Source organism: Colletotrichum truncatum, assembly GCF_014235925.2.
Source record: "Colletotrichum truncatum strain CMES1059 chromosome Unknown Contig_0009, whole genome shotgun sequence".
NCBI lineage: Eukaryota > Fungi > Ascomycota > Sordariomycetes > Glomerellales > Glomerellaceae > Colletotrichum > Colletotrichum truncatum.
In genome coordinates, this window is record NW_027222406.1 from 1,487,442 (window position 1) to 1,502,305 (window position 14,864).

Sequence of the window (14,864 nt, forward strand, 5' to 3'; positions counted from 1 at the left end):
CAAAAAAAAAAAAAAAAAAAAAAAAAAAAAGAGTCCGCGATACCAAACGAAGCTGCCAGAGTTGCTAGCGAGTTCCTTCCAGCAGTAATCCGCCGTTGCGCAAAACTAGGTGGGGTTCACGGAGGGCCCGTGCTACAAGCTGGAGGGGTGGACAACGGCAGATCTACCAGATCTGTCCAATCAGCGCCCCCATTTTCTGGAGGCAGCCAGCTTCAACCGAAGAGACCCAATCATATCCGTTCTTTGTCCTTCCTCTTTCAACGCTCGTGGCCGTCATTGGTGTCGTGATGAGGCTGAACCCCTCACAAAACAACACCTTACAGCCATTGATGTCGACCAAATTGAGTCATGCTTTGATAGAACCTGCCTAATCTAGATCAGAATAAACTGGGCATGTGAAGAGCTCTAACTTTTATATAAGAACAGCTCAAGACAACTCATTCCCTCAATCTCTTCACAGCATCTTCCTACGATCATTTCAAACTCCAAAGTATCAAGGTGACTTCCTCACATAACAACATTAAACCATCAACATGACGAGAATCAACCCAGTCTCAGAGGCCGACACGGTCGAAGTGATGCCAGAGGTGCGCGCAAGCGACGATGAACTCATCAACGCCGGCAGGAAACTGAGAGTCAGCCTGCCTCGCCAGCCTCCGCAGCCAGCTACTAGTATTGTCGTCTCACATGGCGGCAAGAGCGAAGCCCTTTCTATGCAACTGAACCGCACAATCCGTGTGCCCGACAACAAAGACATCAATGCTCTGCCCCCAGGTCTTGGAGCCTTCCCTCTCTTCAAGGTGCGCGACTACACCCAAAACATGCCCAAGGACATGGTCAAGAAGGGCGGTATCTTCTTCCCTATGTACCAGCGCGAAGCGATGTGGATCAGCTTCTCTGCGGGCGCTCCGTTTGCCATCAAGATCTACGTCGGCGGTGTCAACGCCGTCTCCGGCTTCCCCATGACGGAGAACGACAAGACAAAGGAGAAGAGGAAGAAGATGCTCAACAGCGGCAAGCCCATTCAGGACTACATGGTCCTCCCCGAGCAGCATTGGCTGGATGGTATTGCTTCCGAGGATGGCAAGATTCGCCAGTTCGTTGCTCAGCCAAAGGGCTCCGGGTTTTCTGTCGAGGCCCAGGTCACCGGCGAGGAGAACGTGGGCGGTATCCAAATTGAGATCATCCCCATTAAAAAGAACTTCCCGACCGAGTTCGACGTCCGCTATGAAGATAAGGAACAGAAAGTGGTCACTCGCACATTCAACCTGGCTAACAAGGGTCTTACGGAAGAGAGCACATGGAAGGACGTCAAGCTACGCATTCGGGATGAGTTCGACATTGCTGTAGAGGAGCAGCTTCTCAGCAACCACACATCTAAGCCCCTGGGGCCCCGCCAATTTGATATGGACTTTGACGATGATGTCCAGCTCGGCGACGTCTACTTCCCTGTCAAGTTCTCTACGCTCAGCGTCACCCACATCCAGTCAGAGCCAGTACGACGCGGCATGTTCAGAGGTATGTTACCCTTCTGTTTCAACATGGAACTTAGCTTACAATTTCCAGCGAGATGCGGTGCTCCGCAGGCGAACGTCATGTTAGCATGCGCCGCCCCGCCTCCCAGTGGCATGGCCCCGATGAACACGATGATGATGGATAGTGCAAGTGGACCCGAGTCCGCGAGTGAGGTTAACGAGATGGGCCTCGCTGCTGGCGGTCTCATCAATCAGGTGATCGAAGCTGATCCCTATCCATCTGATGTGTGGGACGTCGAGGCGTCGGTGATGGTGAACCTTCAGATTCTGGATATCGAGTCGTTCCGAAACGTCACTGGCCAGCCGGCCCCAGACACGCCCGTGGATGCCAAGACGTATGCCAACCACGGCTACCCGTTCTTCGAGTTGTGGGGCGAAGAGAAAAGCGGCATTAAGGGCGAGTTTGAAGAAGTGAAAAGCGTTGCGCAGATCATGGAGGATAGGGCAAAGGCCGAAGGCAAGACGCACACGGAGGAGGAAACTGTAAAATTCAGGGTCACGCAGCTTGGGCGCCCCTTTACAAGCACGTTCCGTCCGGTGAAGGTGCTCCAGGAAGAGCTCGAGAACCTTCATATTTAGTGCTCGCAGGGGAGGTACCTAGTAATGATTAATGTACAAATAGGATTAATTACTCTGGCCTGTCATGCGCACATTACCGTCACTGTTGCTGTAAATGCCGTTTCGTTAAACTTCAAAGTGTCTATTCTTACAACATGTTCTATAAGACAAGTCCGCTCGATAACGCCTCATAATACAAAAGAAAACTAGCACTGCCAAACATGACACAGCCACCCATATGCCGTTTAGTTGTACGTGGTCTGAGATATAGTTCAGCACCTGTCCATCTGATCCGTGCCACGACCTCCCTGCTGCGTGAGCAATCATCGTTCCTACATAATTCTCGCTCAGCAGCACCACCTGCGGCGCCAATGTGCCGTACATCCACGAGTACTGCTGGAATGCCGCCGTCAACATTAGCGGGCCGGTGGACCAGAAAACTCTAAGGTATGGTAAGAGAATCCGCTTCGAACTCGAGCCGCCGCGTCGTTTTGCCTCTTGGAGGGCCCACTTGAGAAAATCCGAGTTCTTCTCGGCCATGAAAAAATGGTTACTCAGGCCAGTCGAGCCCCCCGTAGGCCCGAAAGCGCCTTGCAAGCCATGGCGCTGCAGACACATAATCGCCTCGCCGTCACGCGGGTGGACGTCGAGGTCTGCGTATGTGCCCCCTTCCGCGTGTATCACGACCAGCCGTGCTAGGTCCGCTCGCTGGATGTTTTGATCGTAGCCCTCGTATGTGGACAGCAGCCACGTGTAGTTTTTCTTGATGAGGTCGAGGATGTCGGCGTCGGTCCAGAGTTTTACGGTGTAGTTCTTCGGTTCGAACGCAGCCTTCCAGTTATCGTGCGAAGGAGTCGCCGGGTAAGTGCTCACGTCGGCCGTTTTCCAGATCTGGTGGATGGTTTTGGGGATTGTTTTTGCGATTAAGTCGCCTTCGCCTTCAGGGGAGACTGGGCATTCGTTCAGCACTTGGATGGGCTGGCTTAGGAGGCTAAAGTCGTTTGTGTTTGTGTAGCTGAGTTGATGGAGAACGACGACGGCTGTGATGGAGACAATTGCAACTACAGAAAGTTTGAGACAACTTCCTCGAGGTAGAGAAACCATTGTGAACAAAGTAAATAATAACAGTTTAGTTGATGCGAGAAACAGTTGCAAGAAAAAGGGTATCTGGGAAATAAGTAAAAGAAAGGCTTGAAGTTACGAAAGGGGTTAACGGTAACAGTACGACATATTTCAATAACAGAGAGTACTGGTGTCTTTCAAGAGTTAACAGTAAAATATACTAGACCCATTTCATGACCGCGAGTATCCAGAGAGGCCCAGTTATACAGAGCGTCGAGGGGGTTCCCACGAAATTGCCTCATCTAGCATCAACCGGAGACACGAGCATCGTCTACCCTACCTTCACGACGCAGCCCCCTATTAACGTAACTGACGATCGTTGGAGTAGAGGTGGACTACGCGGCAGCACTGGGCGCAGCAATGTGACAGCGTCCAGAATCGGTCGAGGCCGTTTGCTGGCCAATGCCGTTGCGACCCAGGCATCACCCAAAGGGATCCTGGTTGTTGGTTCTGCGTGTAAAACCCCTTGACCAACGAGTCAGAGACTAGTGTCTACCACGCCGCAAACAAAAAATGCCCAACACAAAATATCCATACGAGGTCACAAAACGCCACATATGACGCTAGTCCATTTACACGCCAAGGTACGCCTCGCGAGGCTAACTACTCTACTCAATCGGGTCAATTGAGCTCTCGGAATTATCCAACCACTCAAGCTGTCAAAACCCTCCAGTCTTTTGGACATTTGCACTTTTGCAAAGCAAAGACCCCCGTGGAACTTCGTGGGCAGGTGACATTTCTGAATTAACAAAATGATCCGGAAAACAATCCCCCCCCCTTGTGCTCCACCCAGTATTGCCAGGGCTGTCGTATTAAAAGATTAAGAAGGTTAAGACATCAAACGGGGTTGATACCCATCGCGCATATACTAGAGTTTGAACATCCTGGGCTAGTGATGTATATAGGAGAATGCAAGTTGATAGTTTGGCAGTAAACCAAGAGCCTCAATCTCATACAATGGAGAGTCCGACGTTGCTTGGAAACATTCCGGCTCGTGGTCGAAGACGCAAGTTTCCAATTTCGAAAAATAAAAGCAAGTGGTCTAAACGCTAATCTCTTAATTTTCTGTCAAATGTTTATTAATACTTTTTGTCTCTGGTGAACCCACATGCTGTTACGGCGCATGAGCCGAACCCACTCAAGGCAGCAGCATTGTGTACCCTAGCTCAAGGCAGCAGCATTTTGCACCACGCTCTTGGTCGAACGTCAAAATTGGGTTACCACACGGACAAATAACGGAACTCGCGACCGCGTGAGCTGCCGCTTTTGGATGGTGTGACAACTGCCACTTTCCTAGTCCAATAGTAGCGCATGTTACAGTTTAGAATTAGGGAAAAACGTAAAACGGGGTCATGACTTATTGCAATTTGCATGTCAGCGGGCTCGGAGAAAAACCGTTGACGATACTTGGAAACTTCTATACTGATCAACCATGAGAGAAGATTCTTCTTTTTTTTCTTTTTCTTTGTTCCTAGTCTCATTACGTCTCTACAATACATCAGCCCCATTCGGCAATTTCAATAACATCCTCAGCGGCATATTCAAGCGTAACATCTGGTGATAACACGTTGACCGAGAGGCATTGTCCTAGAATGTCTCTTGCAGCCAGCCCAGCACATCCTGGCCAAATTGAGCTGGTTTCTCAAGTAGAGCCCAATGTCCACCCTCTCTTGTGACTATCTTTAAATTCGGCAGTAGCCCAGCCTGGATACTCGGCTGAAGTCCGGCGGGCCTGCACACATAGTCCTGTTCAACGCCCCAGAAAAGGGTTGGCACGTTGACCATCATCGTGCCTTCGGCCGCTAGCTTTTCCGCCTTATTTTGGACACCAAATACAGTTGACTTATAATAACAACACGATGCCTGGAATCCAACTTCCTCAGAGAAGCGGTCCATAAAGTCGGCTTTGTGCTCGGGCGTAGCGTATTGTAGTGTCGGCTGTGTGTGGCCTTCGCTGATCCACTTGCGCATCCCACCAGGAGTACAAAATGTGTTTTGCCAAGTGTGAGGGTCACCAAACAATGCACTGTATACAGATTCAAGGTTACGGTTCATTATGCCAGGACCGTCTTCCGAGGCGAAGAAGTGCCAGTACTCGAAGAGACCCATGCCGAAGGCCTCCCGGGTTCTGGCATTCACCGAGTCCAGGTCGAAGTCTCCACTTGGTGGCATATAGGGAGCGTTCACCATGACAAGGGCCTGTACCCGTGAAGGATAGAAGTGATAAAGCCTCTGGGCTAGGCCACTTCCCCAGTCGTGGCCGAGGGAAATGACCTTGGGCACGTTCTCAGCGTCAAGGATCTCGGCGATGTCGGTCGTTATATGCTGCCATCCGTATGACTCGATGTCGGTGGGCTTGGAGGTCTCGCCGTAGCCGAGGCAGTCCTGGGCGATAACGCCGTAGCCATGCGGTAGTAGGTAGTCATTGACGAACCCAGCCCAGACCTTTGCCGAGTCGGGCCAACCGTGGAAAAGCGCGATGGTAGGCTTTGCCTCCTGGGCACCTGCGGAGTAGTAGGTGTAGGTAAAGCCTCTAGAGACTTTGAGCGTCTTTTTTGTAAGTTTTGAAAGATCCATGATGTTTGTAGTATGGTGTTATACTCACTGCTTGCAATATAATCGTTTTTAGGAGCGATCATGTGTTTAAATAGTAATCACCTCTGTGGGGACTGAAGATGCTTTGCGCGCGACTTATCGCACTGGCATTGTCCTCGCATTGGCTCTGAGTGAGAGGTACCACAAAATGAAGAAAGAACGACGGACTGACCGGTGGTTGTACATCTACTCCTGCTTCTCCATTAGAATTGTATCATACAGTCTTCTAGTTCTGTAGGCTGACGTGTTATTCGTCGCATCACGGTGTAACTCGATTTCACGGTGACTGGACACCCCGGAAAAGCATAGCCAACCGGCTTGCCAGAGACAAGGGGAAATCAGTTTTAGAACAGGTCATAGCAGTCATGACTCAACTGTCCAACATACATCACAAGATTTCATTTGAACCTATTGACTCATATTCCGCCGCTGCCGATAGAGGCGATAATAAACCGTATGTTTGATTGAACCGAAGTATCCCTGCTATTCTAAAAAAGCACGTGGTCATATTGTAAGGAGTTTTCCGTTCTCTCCGTCTACAGTTGCTCGGCAGTTCATGCGATGAACAATCTAACATCGGCTCAGGATGAGGGATGTACTTACAATGCTATCAAGTACCGCCGTACTTCATTTTTGCCAAGCCCTGGAACTCCCGCTTTGATAGCCACTTTTATTCCGTACTATTCCTAGTGAATGTGCAGTTTATTGTTTGTCCTTGATTCCCGTATCAATCTTTGTATTGTGACATAGCTTTTTTATCGATACAGAGCGTTCGTACCTCTCGCGCGCCTCATATTCCTAATGGATGTACCCTAGATTTAACCATATGAGTTAACAAAACTGGTAAACGCAGGAGCCTGGTTTGGCTTTACCCCGCCCTCGGCGAAAATGAAGGGCAGTGGCACTAAACAGGATTACGCCTACTATATACGACAAACTCAATCGATATCGCACATGAGAGCCATAGACAGGAGTCTATCTACAACTAATTTGGATTGTGAACTCGATTGATTGAATGTTTTGTCTCTAATCCATTTGAAACGATTGGTTTCCGTGTTATCAGTAGAGCCTTGAAAGTTAGGCTCGTATAAATCCTAGAGTCACGAGTCATTGTCTGCTTTACTTGGAAGGAATAATGACTACATGCACTTACTACATACTATCTTTGTAAACCCTTCAGTTCTGCCATCCAATTGGAATTTGCTCCGGATTTGACTAGGGGCAACTGAAAGGCCTTTTTCGCTTTTTTTTTTCTTTCTTTCTTTTTTGGTCCCATACTGGGCGCCGTTTGACTCCTCGGGCCTCTGGTACCAATCATTTCCCAGTGCACGAACCCGAACCATAGTCGTCGAACATGGTATGCTCATCAAGCTTGAGAGGATGAGGGAAAGTATATAAAAGATAAATTTAGCCATATTCAATGAGACATAAATGCACGAGCTGAGACGCAAGGCTTCCTTCATAGGTAGTTTTCTTAGATTGGCCCATATGTAGACCGTATTCTGCCTTGCTTGTGGGGGGTTGAGGCGCGTGCATGAAATCTTCTATTGGTGTTGGTTGGGAATTGCACAGAGAACGAGGGCCTGAAACCAATACTGGTCTGCACCGCACCAACAAGCCTGGGCCGGGGGCGGTCCAACATCCCATTTCGTAGAAGCCTCTGCAGCTTTGGGAACTCCTGAGCGAAACGACCATGGCCGCAAGGCTGTGCACAAGAGGGGTAATTGTTGGTCTTGTAGCAATTTAAGAGCCGTTCCATGTCTCTCGACAATTTCGGCGACATCTCGAACAAGTTCAAAATCCGTCAAAACTTACCAATGACTTTAAGTGCTACTTTGTAGCTTTGCGTCTATTGCATGTTTTTTACGGTCATTAAAATATCCACCGCTGTTAGGTCCATTTTTGGTCTTTTCCTCGTACCTTGATTTTAACTTAACCATTTGTTGGCCAGAATGACAAGATATGTAAGTTCCCTATCTGGAGTGATTGAACACCGCGGCTGCCTTGCCTTAATAGACAACATAATTAATCAAACTCAGCGTAAATCCTCCTCAAAAGTACCGTCGGCGTCGACTTCGACTTCTTCCCGGCATTCCCCAACGCCATCCACAGATTCAACACCAGAGTTCCCCTCAATAGCAAGGTCTGAGGGGACACCTGTATTTCGGGTCTCTCCATCCAAGAAAAAGGACGGGCCGGCCCGCCAGTCTTCTGATGATCCCCTCCCTACCATTGAAGGAGGTCCTAGGAGTCCGACAATCAGTGTGACATCGAATGATGGCACCTACGTTATTCAAACGCCCACCACATCGGTAGCGCCGTCATCTCCTTCAAGTTCCAGCCATGGTGGGACTTCATCGCCATTCGCAAGCCCAAAAATTCGTTCACGTCAAGGAAACGGGGAAACGGAGAGCCTTACCAGATGTATGGACAACATGAACCTTACTTCGCAACGTTCACCCTTCGTCATGGTCGATGTAGCAATTGCTATTTCTGGAATCGCCAACAATTCGGAACAGCAACCCAGTCGGGTGGAGGCTAGCAACCCCAATCTGAGGATGACATCGCTGAGTCCTCGTCCTCCTGAGCGGCCGCGCCGTATTTCTCGGACTGTGCTCTCGAAGCATGACGTCAAGGACGAAGAAGTTCCTCCCAATCGATTCCATGATCCTAAAGTACAAGAAGCTTTCCGAAATGCAAAGGCCCTCATGTCACGTTTAGCGGATGCATTGGGCAGTTCCCCTCTTCACATCAACCCTGACTCCACCATACGCCAACTGCATCGGCAAGCGCAGAAACTTGCTCACTTTCAGCCCCCATCCACTCGAACAGTTGGGTTTGTCGGTGACTCTGGTGTTGGTGAGCGAAATCATTTCCGACTGACACATAAAGCAGTTGTCAAGAAACTAACAAAGTCGTCAGGAAAGAGCAGTCTTTTGAATTCTCTTCTAGACTTAGAGGGTCTTGCAAGAACGGTGAGATTTTCAATCATTGTGTATCCATGGATGAAGTGAATTGACACCTCTTAGAGTAACAGTGGAGCTGCATGCACATGTGTGGTTACAGAGTATCATTTCCACGACCAAACTGACTTCATTACATACGTTGAATTGTTCAGTGTCGATGATCTCGTTAAACAGGCTGAAGATCTACTCAAGTCTTATCGACACTACCACCTGAACTCCGACGAAATGGAAGGCAATGAGCTAAGTGACTTTAAGGAGCAGGCACAAGTTGCACTTGACACTTTCCGAGCTATGTTCCGGGGCCGATATGACGATGAGGAATTCCTCACGGAAGACAGATTGAAAGTAGCACTCCGGACTTTGAAATCCCGTGTCGTGGAATTGAGACCATCTGAAATTGAGGGACGACAAGTTGATACCAACCTGCAGGATTGTTCCACCCGTCTGATGAGATTAACCTCTGAAGTGGCATCGTCGCGCGAGCCGGCGCTCTGGCCATACATCAAGAAGATCAAGTATGCAACAAATGCTCACCGTAACTCAAGGATTGAATTGCTCACCGTTCTTAGAGTTTCTCTCAATTCGCATATCCTTAGTAAAGGACTCGTACTTGTTGACCTGCCTGGTATGCCGTGTTTTTCCATCCAGGCCGTATAAACGTGTCACTAACCTTTCTGTCAGGGTTGCGTGACTTGAACTCTGCTCGAAGAGCCATCACAGAGCGATATCTGATTGAGTGCGATGAGATCTTCGCAATCTGTAACATTGGTCGAGCCACAACCGACGTTGGCGTTGCAAGCGTCTTTGATTTAGCCAAAGAAGCTGGATTAGAAAATGTCGGTATAGTTTGTACCAAATCTGACGTGAGTTGCCCTTTTCAGTATTTAGGAGTCACTTTGATACTTAAAAGTATACAGGACATTCGCGCTGCAGAAGCCAAAAAAGACTGGAAGGGCCCACGGGCAAGGAAAGTCCAGCAACTCAGTGATGCGGTAGCGGCTACACAAAGACAACTGGATGACATTAACTTGGATCTGGCCGACTTTGAAGACGCGGATGATCTCTCTGAAGAGGAGAGAAATCTGATTATCGATCTTGGGTTTCGCGCTAAGAAGACACAGTAAGTAGTTTTGGTATACATTGCTCCTGTTACTAATTGTTCTGGCTGTGACAGACAAGCTTTGGAACACAACAAATTCGAGTAAGTCGCACCAATTTTACGTCAGCCAATTCCATGAACAAGCTAATCATAGCAAAAGGCTCAAGAAATATCTTATTCAAACCCGCAACGCTTCTGTAATTGGACAACTTCGTGAGCATTACGGAAAGCATGACGATTCCGATGAAGATTCCGAAGACGATTCAGAAGACGAAGGAGTGCCCGACGAAATACCCGTGTTCTGTGTGAGCAATACTGAATACTGGGCAAATCGTTCGAAGCCAAAAGACTTGGCACTCCCGTCACTCCAATTGAGCGGGATTTTGGCGCTTAGGAAACACTGTCTGTCTATCATTTCAGACACACAATTGAGTATTGTGACCAATTTCGTTACGGACGACATTCCAGCACTTCTCGGAGACGTGGCACTTTGGGTCGAATCTGGGGCTGGTAGTGCAAGTGCAGAACAAAAACGGGCAGTGCGCAAAGCATTGGACAGAACTGAGAGACGGCTGAAAAAAGTGACTGAATCTGTAACTTCGTACACTTCTGACGGAGACTGACTGCGAATGTAGGATTTGACGGGACGTGATTCTATGATCAATGGAATATACAATATAGTTAAGGACAACTTTTCGGTCCAGATATATGATAGTGAGTGCCGCCTATACAACTAACTAAGTCAACTACCAACATATCACTCTCTAGTCCGGAATACCGTTGATTGGAGGGAGACTGCTATTGACGCGGGATATGAATGGACCGGTGTAAGTGTCAACTGCGCCCAAACATAACGTTAAACTTTACTGATTACCCTTTTAGTGGCACCATGGTAGGTTCAAATTTATTTTAAAGCGTTCCTAAATATTCTGACTATTATCTGTTAGCAAGTTACTCCGCGTTTTGCCGTCAGTTTGGCAACTATTGCACCCCCGCTGCGGGTTCACACAACTGGAACGAAGAGATTATTCATGGCATGGTGACAACTCTGTCATCGCCATGGAGAAATGTCAGCTCAACCTTCTCCTATGAGCTTGAAAAAATCACAGATCATGTGGTGCGAGTTATAGAGGGGGAAATTGACGCCCTCGGTAAGCTACCTCAGCATAATCGAGGCAAACATATCTCAGACTGCTGACTCTTGCGAAAGAGGGAGGCCTGGGAGATTTATCCGAGTCATCTGATACAATCTGCCAGTTATTATCCTGCCGCAAGAACATACTTGTTTCAGAAATGGAGGATTTATGCGGGAAGTTCGAGGGAAACCTCAGGCAAGAAACAAACCTACTGAGGAAACTGGACTACTGTTAGACTGACTGTTTTCTAGGGTTTTAAAAATCAACGCTCTTTCGGGTATTCGCACATCTTTGATTGGCGAGGCAATGGAAGCCTCCTACAGAGCTTGCAACCTTGAGGCAGGTAAGTTTGAAACGCGAGAGTTTGAGCAAAATTGAAAGGCCGTCAGGGCTGATTGACTGAATGATTTGTATCAGGAACTGGGAGTGATAGAAGACGCAAAGGGATCATCAACGATGCCATTCAGGACGAGGAATTGTTCCCAAATCTCATGAAGGAGTTCAGGAAACGACTATATTCTTCGACACGTGAGCTCAGGGATAATCTGCAGACAACGATTCAGAGGCATCTCGAAATCATTAGTTCGACCATGGACATAATTAGGAGCGAAAACGTGGCTACAGAAAGCGAGGAGAACCCCGAGCTTCGTCATTTACTCGACAGTGAGGTTACTGCCATCAGGGATCAAATGCAGCAGATCCAGGAGACTATTGATGCGTAATTGTTCTCGTGTCACGGTAAGGTAGATGAGGTGCAATTGCCTTGCAGCAATTGTGGAACCACTTTTCTCGTCACAACTTGGCACTTAGGTTCTTGCAGCGGAGTTTCCCCATAGACATTTAGAAATTGAATTCTATTTTTATGCTGCTTATCACTTTAAGCTCCAACAGTCCTATAACCGAATCTTCAGAGTCGCTCCCCATTTTGTTAACTGCAAGTTATAGCCCTAAAACTTTCTTTATCTCATCAAGTGCCCTGCTGACTTGGACTGTCAACTGAACATAAGAGTCAACCAACAGAAACTTTGAGCATGAACCCCTGTAAGACGACGATTATTCCCATGGTTTCCTTTTTTAACAAAAGAAGGCGATGGCGACGATCTCCACAGCTTTTGTGCCAGTCGCCGCGGAAGCGGACAAGTCTTCCGAAACCTGGTACAGCATCCATTAGCGAAGAGGGGTAAACAATTCCGAATTGGTAGGTGTCATGGGATTTGTTGTTATCCACAGCATTAAGCGGTTCAACTATGAAGTCGATTGGCCTGGTCAACGGGAAGTGGTCCGAAAAGAGGACATCCCCCCCTGTTGTTTGTGCAGAGGCATATGCTGTTGGATCTGCACCAACAGCATTTCCTTAGTCGAGAATTCGTGTACAATTAAGAGATGAAATCTATAAATATTTTCATCTCTCGTAGGTAATTTTCTCAGATTCGCAGTTCTCTTGTGACTGTCATGAGATTTATTTCCTGGTTGATTTAATCAGTCTGCAATCGCTGAGTGTTCCTGAGGTGCAGCACTGTCCCACTATTCTTTCCATCACTTACAACGAAAATGGGCGATTCATCCGCAAGGCAACCTGCCGTCGATGCCTCTGCTCCTGGTACAGCAACGCCACAGGCAGCATCAAACCCCGCGGCGCCCTCCGTTGAAGCAATTTCAGCCCTAGGAAACGAGCAACTTGAGATTGATGACGACGCCACGGTTAGTTCCATGACCTCACCTCTTTATCTTCAACCTCTTACTTTCTCTGCAGAGTGATTTGGCTTCCACGATCGACGAGCGCATGTAAGTTTCATGGGCTTTTTCATACTCTGGCGATGCTAATGTTCAGTTCACAATATACTGCATCTCTATCTTCAAGCATTATCGACTACCCCGTTGAATATGGCCGTCGATACCACGCGTTTCGGCCGGGCAGTAAGTACTACTTTCTTGTCCCTTGGCGCCCTTCGCAGGTTTTTCTCACTAGTTTTATAAGGTTACGCCTTTCCTAACGATGAGGTTTGTCTCTATTTCAATCGACCATTTCTCATCACTAGCTTACAAATGTGTAGCGTGAGATGGATCGCCTCGACATGGCGCATGCTTTGATAGTCAAAACAATTGGAAGTAGACTTTACCTGGCGCCAATCCAAAAAGATGAAGTCCGGAGGATCCTGGATATCGGCACCGGAACGGGAATCTGTACGTGCCGATTGATGACTCATTTGTAACGCTTCGTGGCTAACGCCATAATAGGGGCAGTAGAAATGGGCGACATCTTCGAGAACGCAGAGGTCATTGGAAACGACCTGAGTGCCATTCAGCCTGACTGGTGCGTCTTAGAACTTTACTAATTTGCAGTGTAAATTATCAAGCTGACAACAAAAGGGTTCCGCCCAACGTCAAATTTGAGATCGATGATGTGGAGAGCTCCTGGGTTGGACACCAAAAGTACGACTTCATCATGTGCAGATACATGGCAGCCTCAATCAAGGATTGGCCCAAGCTTGTGAAAAATATTTACGAGTACGGAAGCCATTATGAAACGCTTCAGGCCTAAGATGATACTGACAGGACCTTAGCAACTTGAACCCTGGAGGCTGGGCAGAGTTCCAAGACGTAACCAGCGAGTGGTACTCCGAGGATGGCACACTTAGCGACAAGAGCTTCGCATGGAACTGGAACAGAACTCTTGGTCAAGCCTGTCGGGATATCGGACGTGACCCCAGCCCAGGAGCGAAGCTGGAAGGTTGGGTAAATGACGCTGGCTTTCAGAACATTTTTCACCAGAGATTCAAGACTCCGCTTGGCTTTTGGCCTAAGGATCCGTATTATCGGGAAATAGGAATGCTTAACATAGCTCAACTCTTGGATGGGCTGGAAGGGTTCACGTTGAAGTTGTCCTGCAACGTTCTTGGGCGAACAAAGGAGGAGACTCTAGTACAAATTGCCCAAGTGAGAAAGGAGCTGAAGTCTGGTTCTATGCACATCATATACGATACGTAAGTACTAATGCAGTCCCTATATGAGTGGTAGCTAACGTGTGCTATAGTCATGTTGTCTATGGGCAGAAGCCTCTGGAAGAGACTGAAGAATGAACTAGAGGCTAGTTCTCTTTGTCTGTCCAGTATTTTCAGGATTGTCGGTTATATATTGTTTCTTCCCTAAATTTATCTATCCCTTCGACTTAGCAGTTGAAACATTTTTGACACGCGAAACGGCAATTAAATTACTTTTTCTCTTGACAACAAGTCTTTATATGTCTCTGTTCTCTCTGTGATCAAACTGAAATGACAAACTACATGTCTCAGAGAATATCACGCTCGGGCCTAAGGGGTAACTTCTTATTTAAGGTGCTAAGATGCTTGTAGTGCACAAGCAGATAGCATAATTCGGATTTGTGATGTTACACCCAACGGGAACAACACATCAATTCTGTGAAATTTGAGCAATCTGATAATGTCTACATATACTTGGTTGATCAAAATCTAAGTCAATCCTTACCATTTGAAACTTTTAACCACTTGCACCCCCGCAACTTCACCGTGGACTTCATGTTGTGATATTTTCTCGTGTTACACTGACGTATACGTGCGTTTGTGCACTTTGCCTTATTAAGAGCCTTGGTGCACTTTAGCAGTTGGGAGCCACATTAAGTGTCTTTGGACCTGACTATGTACAAGTTCCTCTATACGCGTAGCATAACTGACTATTTAAGTATGCCGTCTTTACGTTAAGAATGTCTCACCCTAGACTTTTTAACCCCTCCACCTACGTGTCGATTTCAGTCATGCTGTATGCTAAACAGACTCAAGCCTCAGCTGTTTTATGTAGGAAGGCCTCGGAGAGGTTCTTTCAATCCAAAATCATT

The 14,864-nt window shown here is 47.6% G+C and overlaps 5 protein-coding genes across 5 annotated transcripts; 3 read left to right on the forward strand and 2 right to left on the reverse strand.

The window, feature by feature from the left end:
- Nucleotides 1-578: 578 nt before the first annotated feature.
- Nucleotides 579-2,114, forward strand: CTRU02_212925 (uncharacterized protein; the record flags this gene model as incomplete). Its single annotated transcript, XM_070205937.1, has 1 exon — nt 579-2,114. One exon carries the CDS (start codon nt 579-581, stop codon nt 2,112-2,114), a length of 1,536 nt encoding a protein of 511 aa, XP_070060330.1.
- Nucleotides 2,115-2,219: 105 nt separating this feature from the next.
- CTRU02_212926 (mipc synthase) lies at nt 2,220-3,197 on the reverse strand (the record flags this gene model as incomplete). Its single annotated transcript, XM_036721491.1, has 1 exon — nt 2,220-3,197. One exon carries the CDS (start codon nt 3,195-3,197, stop codon nt 2,220-2,222), a length of 978 nt encoding a protein of 325 aa, XP_036586660.1.
- A 1,605-nt stretch (nt 3,198-4,802) lies between these two features.
- Nucleotides 4,803-5,792, reverse strand: CTRU02_212927 (putative epoxide hydrolase; the record flags this gene model as incomplete). Its single annotated transcript, XM_036721492.1, has 1 exon — nt 4,803-5,792. One exon carries the CDS (start codon nt 5,790-5,792, stop codon nt 4,803-4,805), a length of 990 nt encoding a protein of 329 aa, XP_036586661.1.
- Nucleotides 5,793-8,245: 2,453 nt separating this feature from the next.
- Nucleotides 8,246-11,733, forward strand: CTRU02_212928 (Nuclear GTPase SLIP-GC 3; the record flags this gene model as incomplete). The annotated part of the gene is made up of 15 exons (XM_070205938.1): nt 8,246-8,669; nt 8,706-8,785; nt 8,840-9,291; nt 9,346-9,401; nt 9,458-9,639; nt 9,694-9,896; nt 9,951-9,977; nt 10,036-10,180; nt 10,511-10,589; nt 10,644-10,702; nt 10,758-10,767; nt 10,823-11,026; nt 11,086-11,206; nt 11,263-11,354; nt 11,429-11,733. The coding sequence occupies 15 exons, from the start codon at nt 8,246-8,248 to the stop codon at nt 11,731-11,733; spliced, it is 2,439 nt and encodes an 812-aa protein (XP_070060331.1).
- An 829-nt stretch (nt 11,734-12,562) lies between these two features.
- On the forward strand, nt 12,563-14,091 carry CTRU02_212929 (UMTA methyltransferase; the record flags this gene model as incomplete). Its single annotated transcript, XM_070205939.1, has 9 exons — nt 12,563-12,712; nt 12,765-12,796; nt 12,843-12,928; nt 12,990-13,012; nt 13,066-13,195; nt 13,250-13,325; nt 13,382-13,519; nt 13,576-13,995; nt 14,046-14,091. 9 exons carry the CDS (start codon nt 12,563-12,565, stop codon nt 14,089-14,091), a joined length of 1,101 nt encoding a protein of 366 aa, XP_070060332.1.
- Nucleotides 14,092-14,864: the final 773 nt, after the last annotated feature.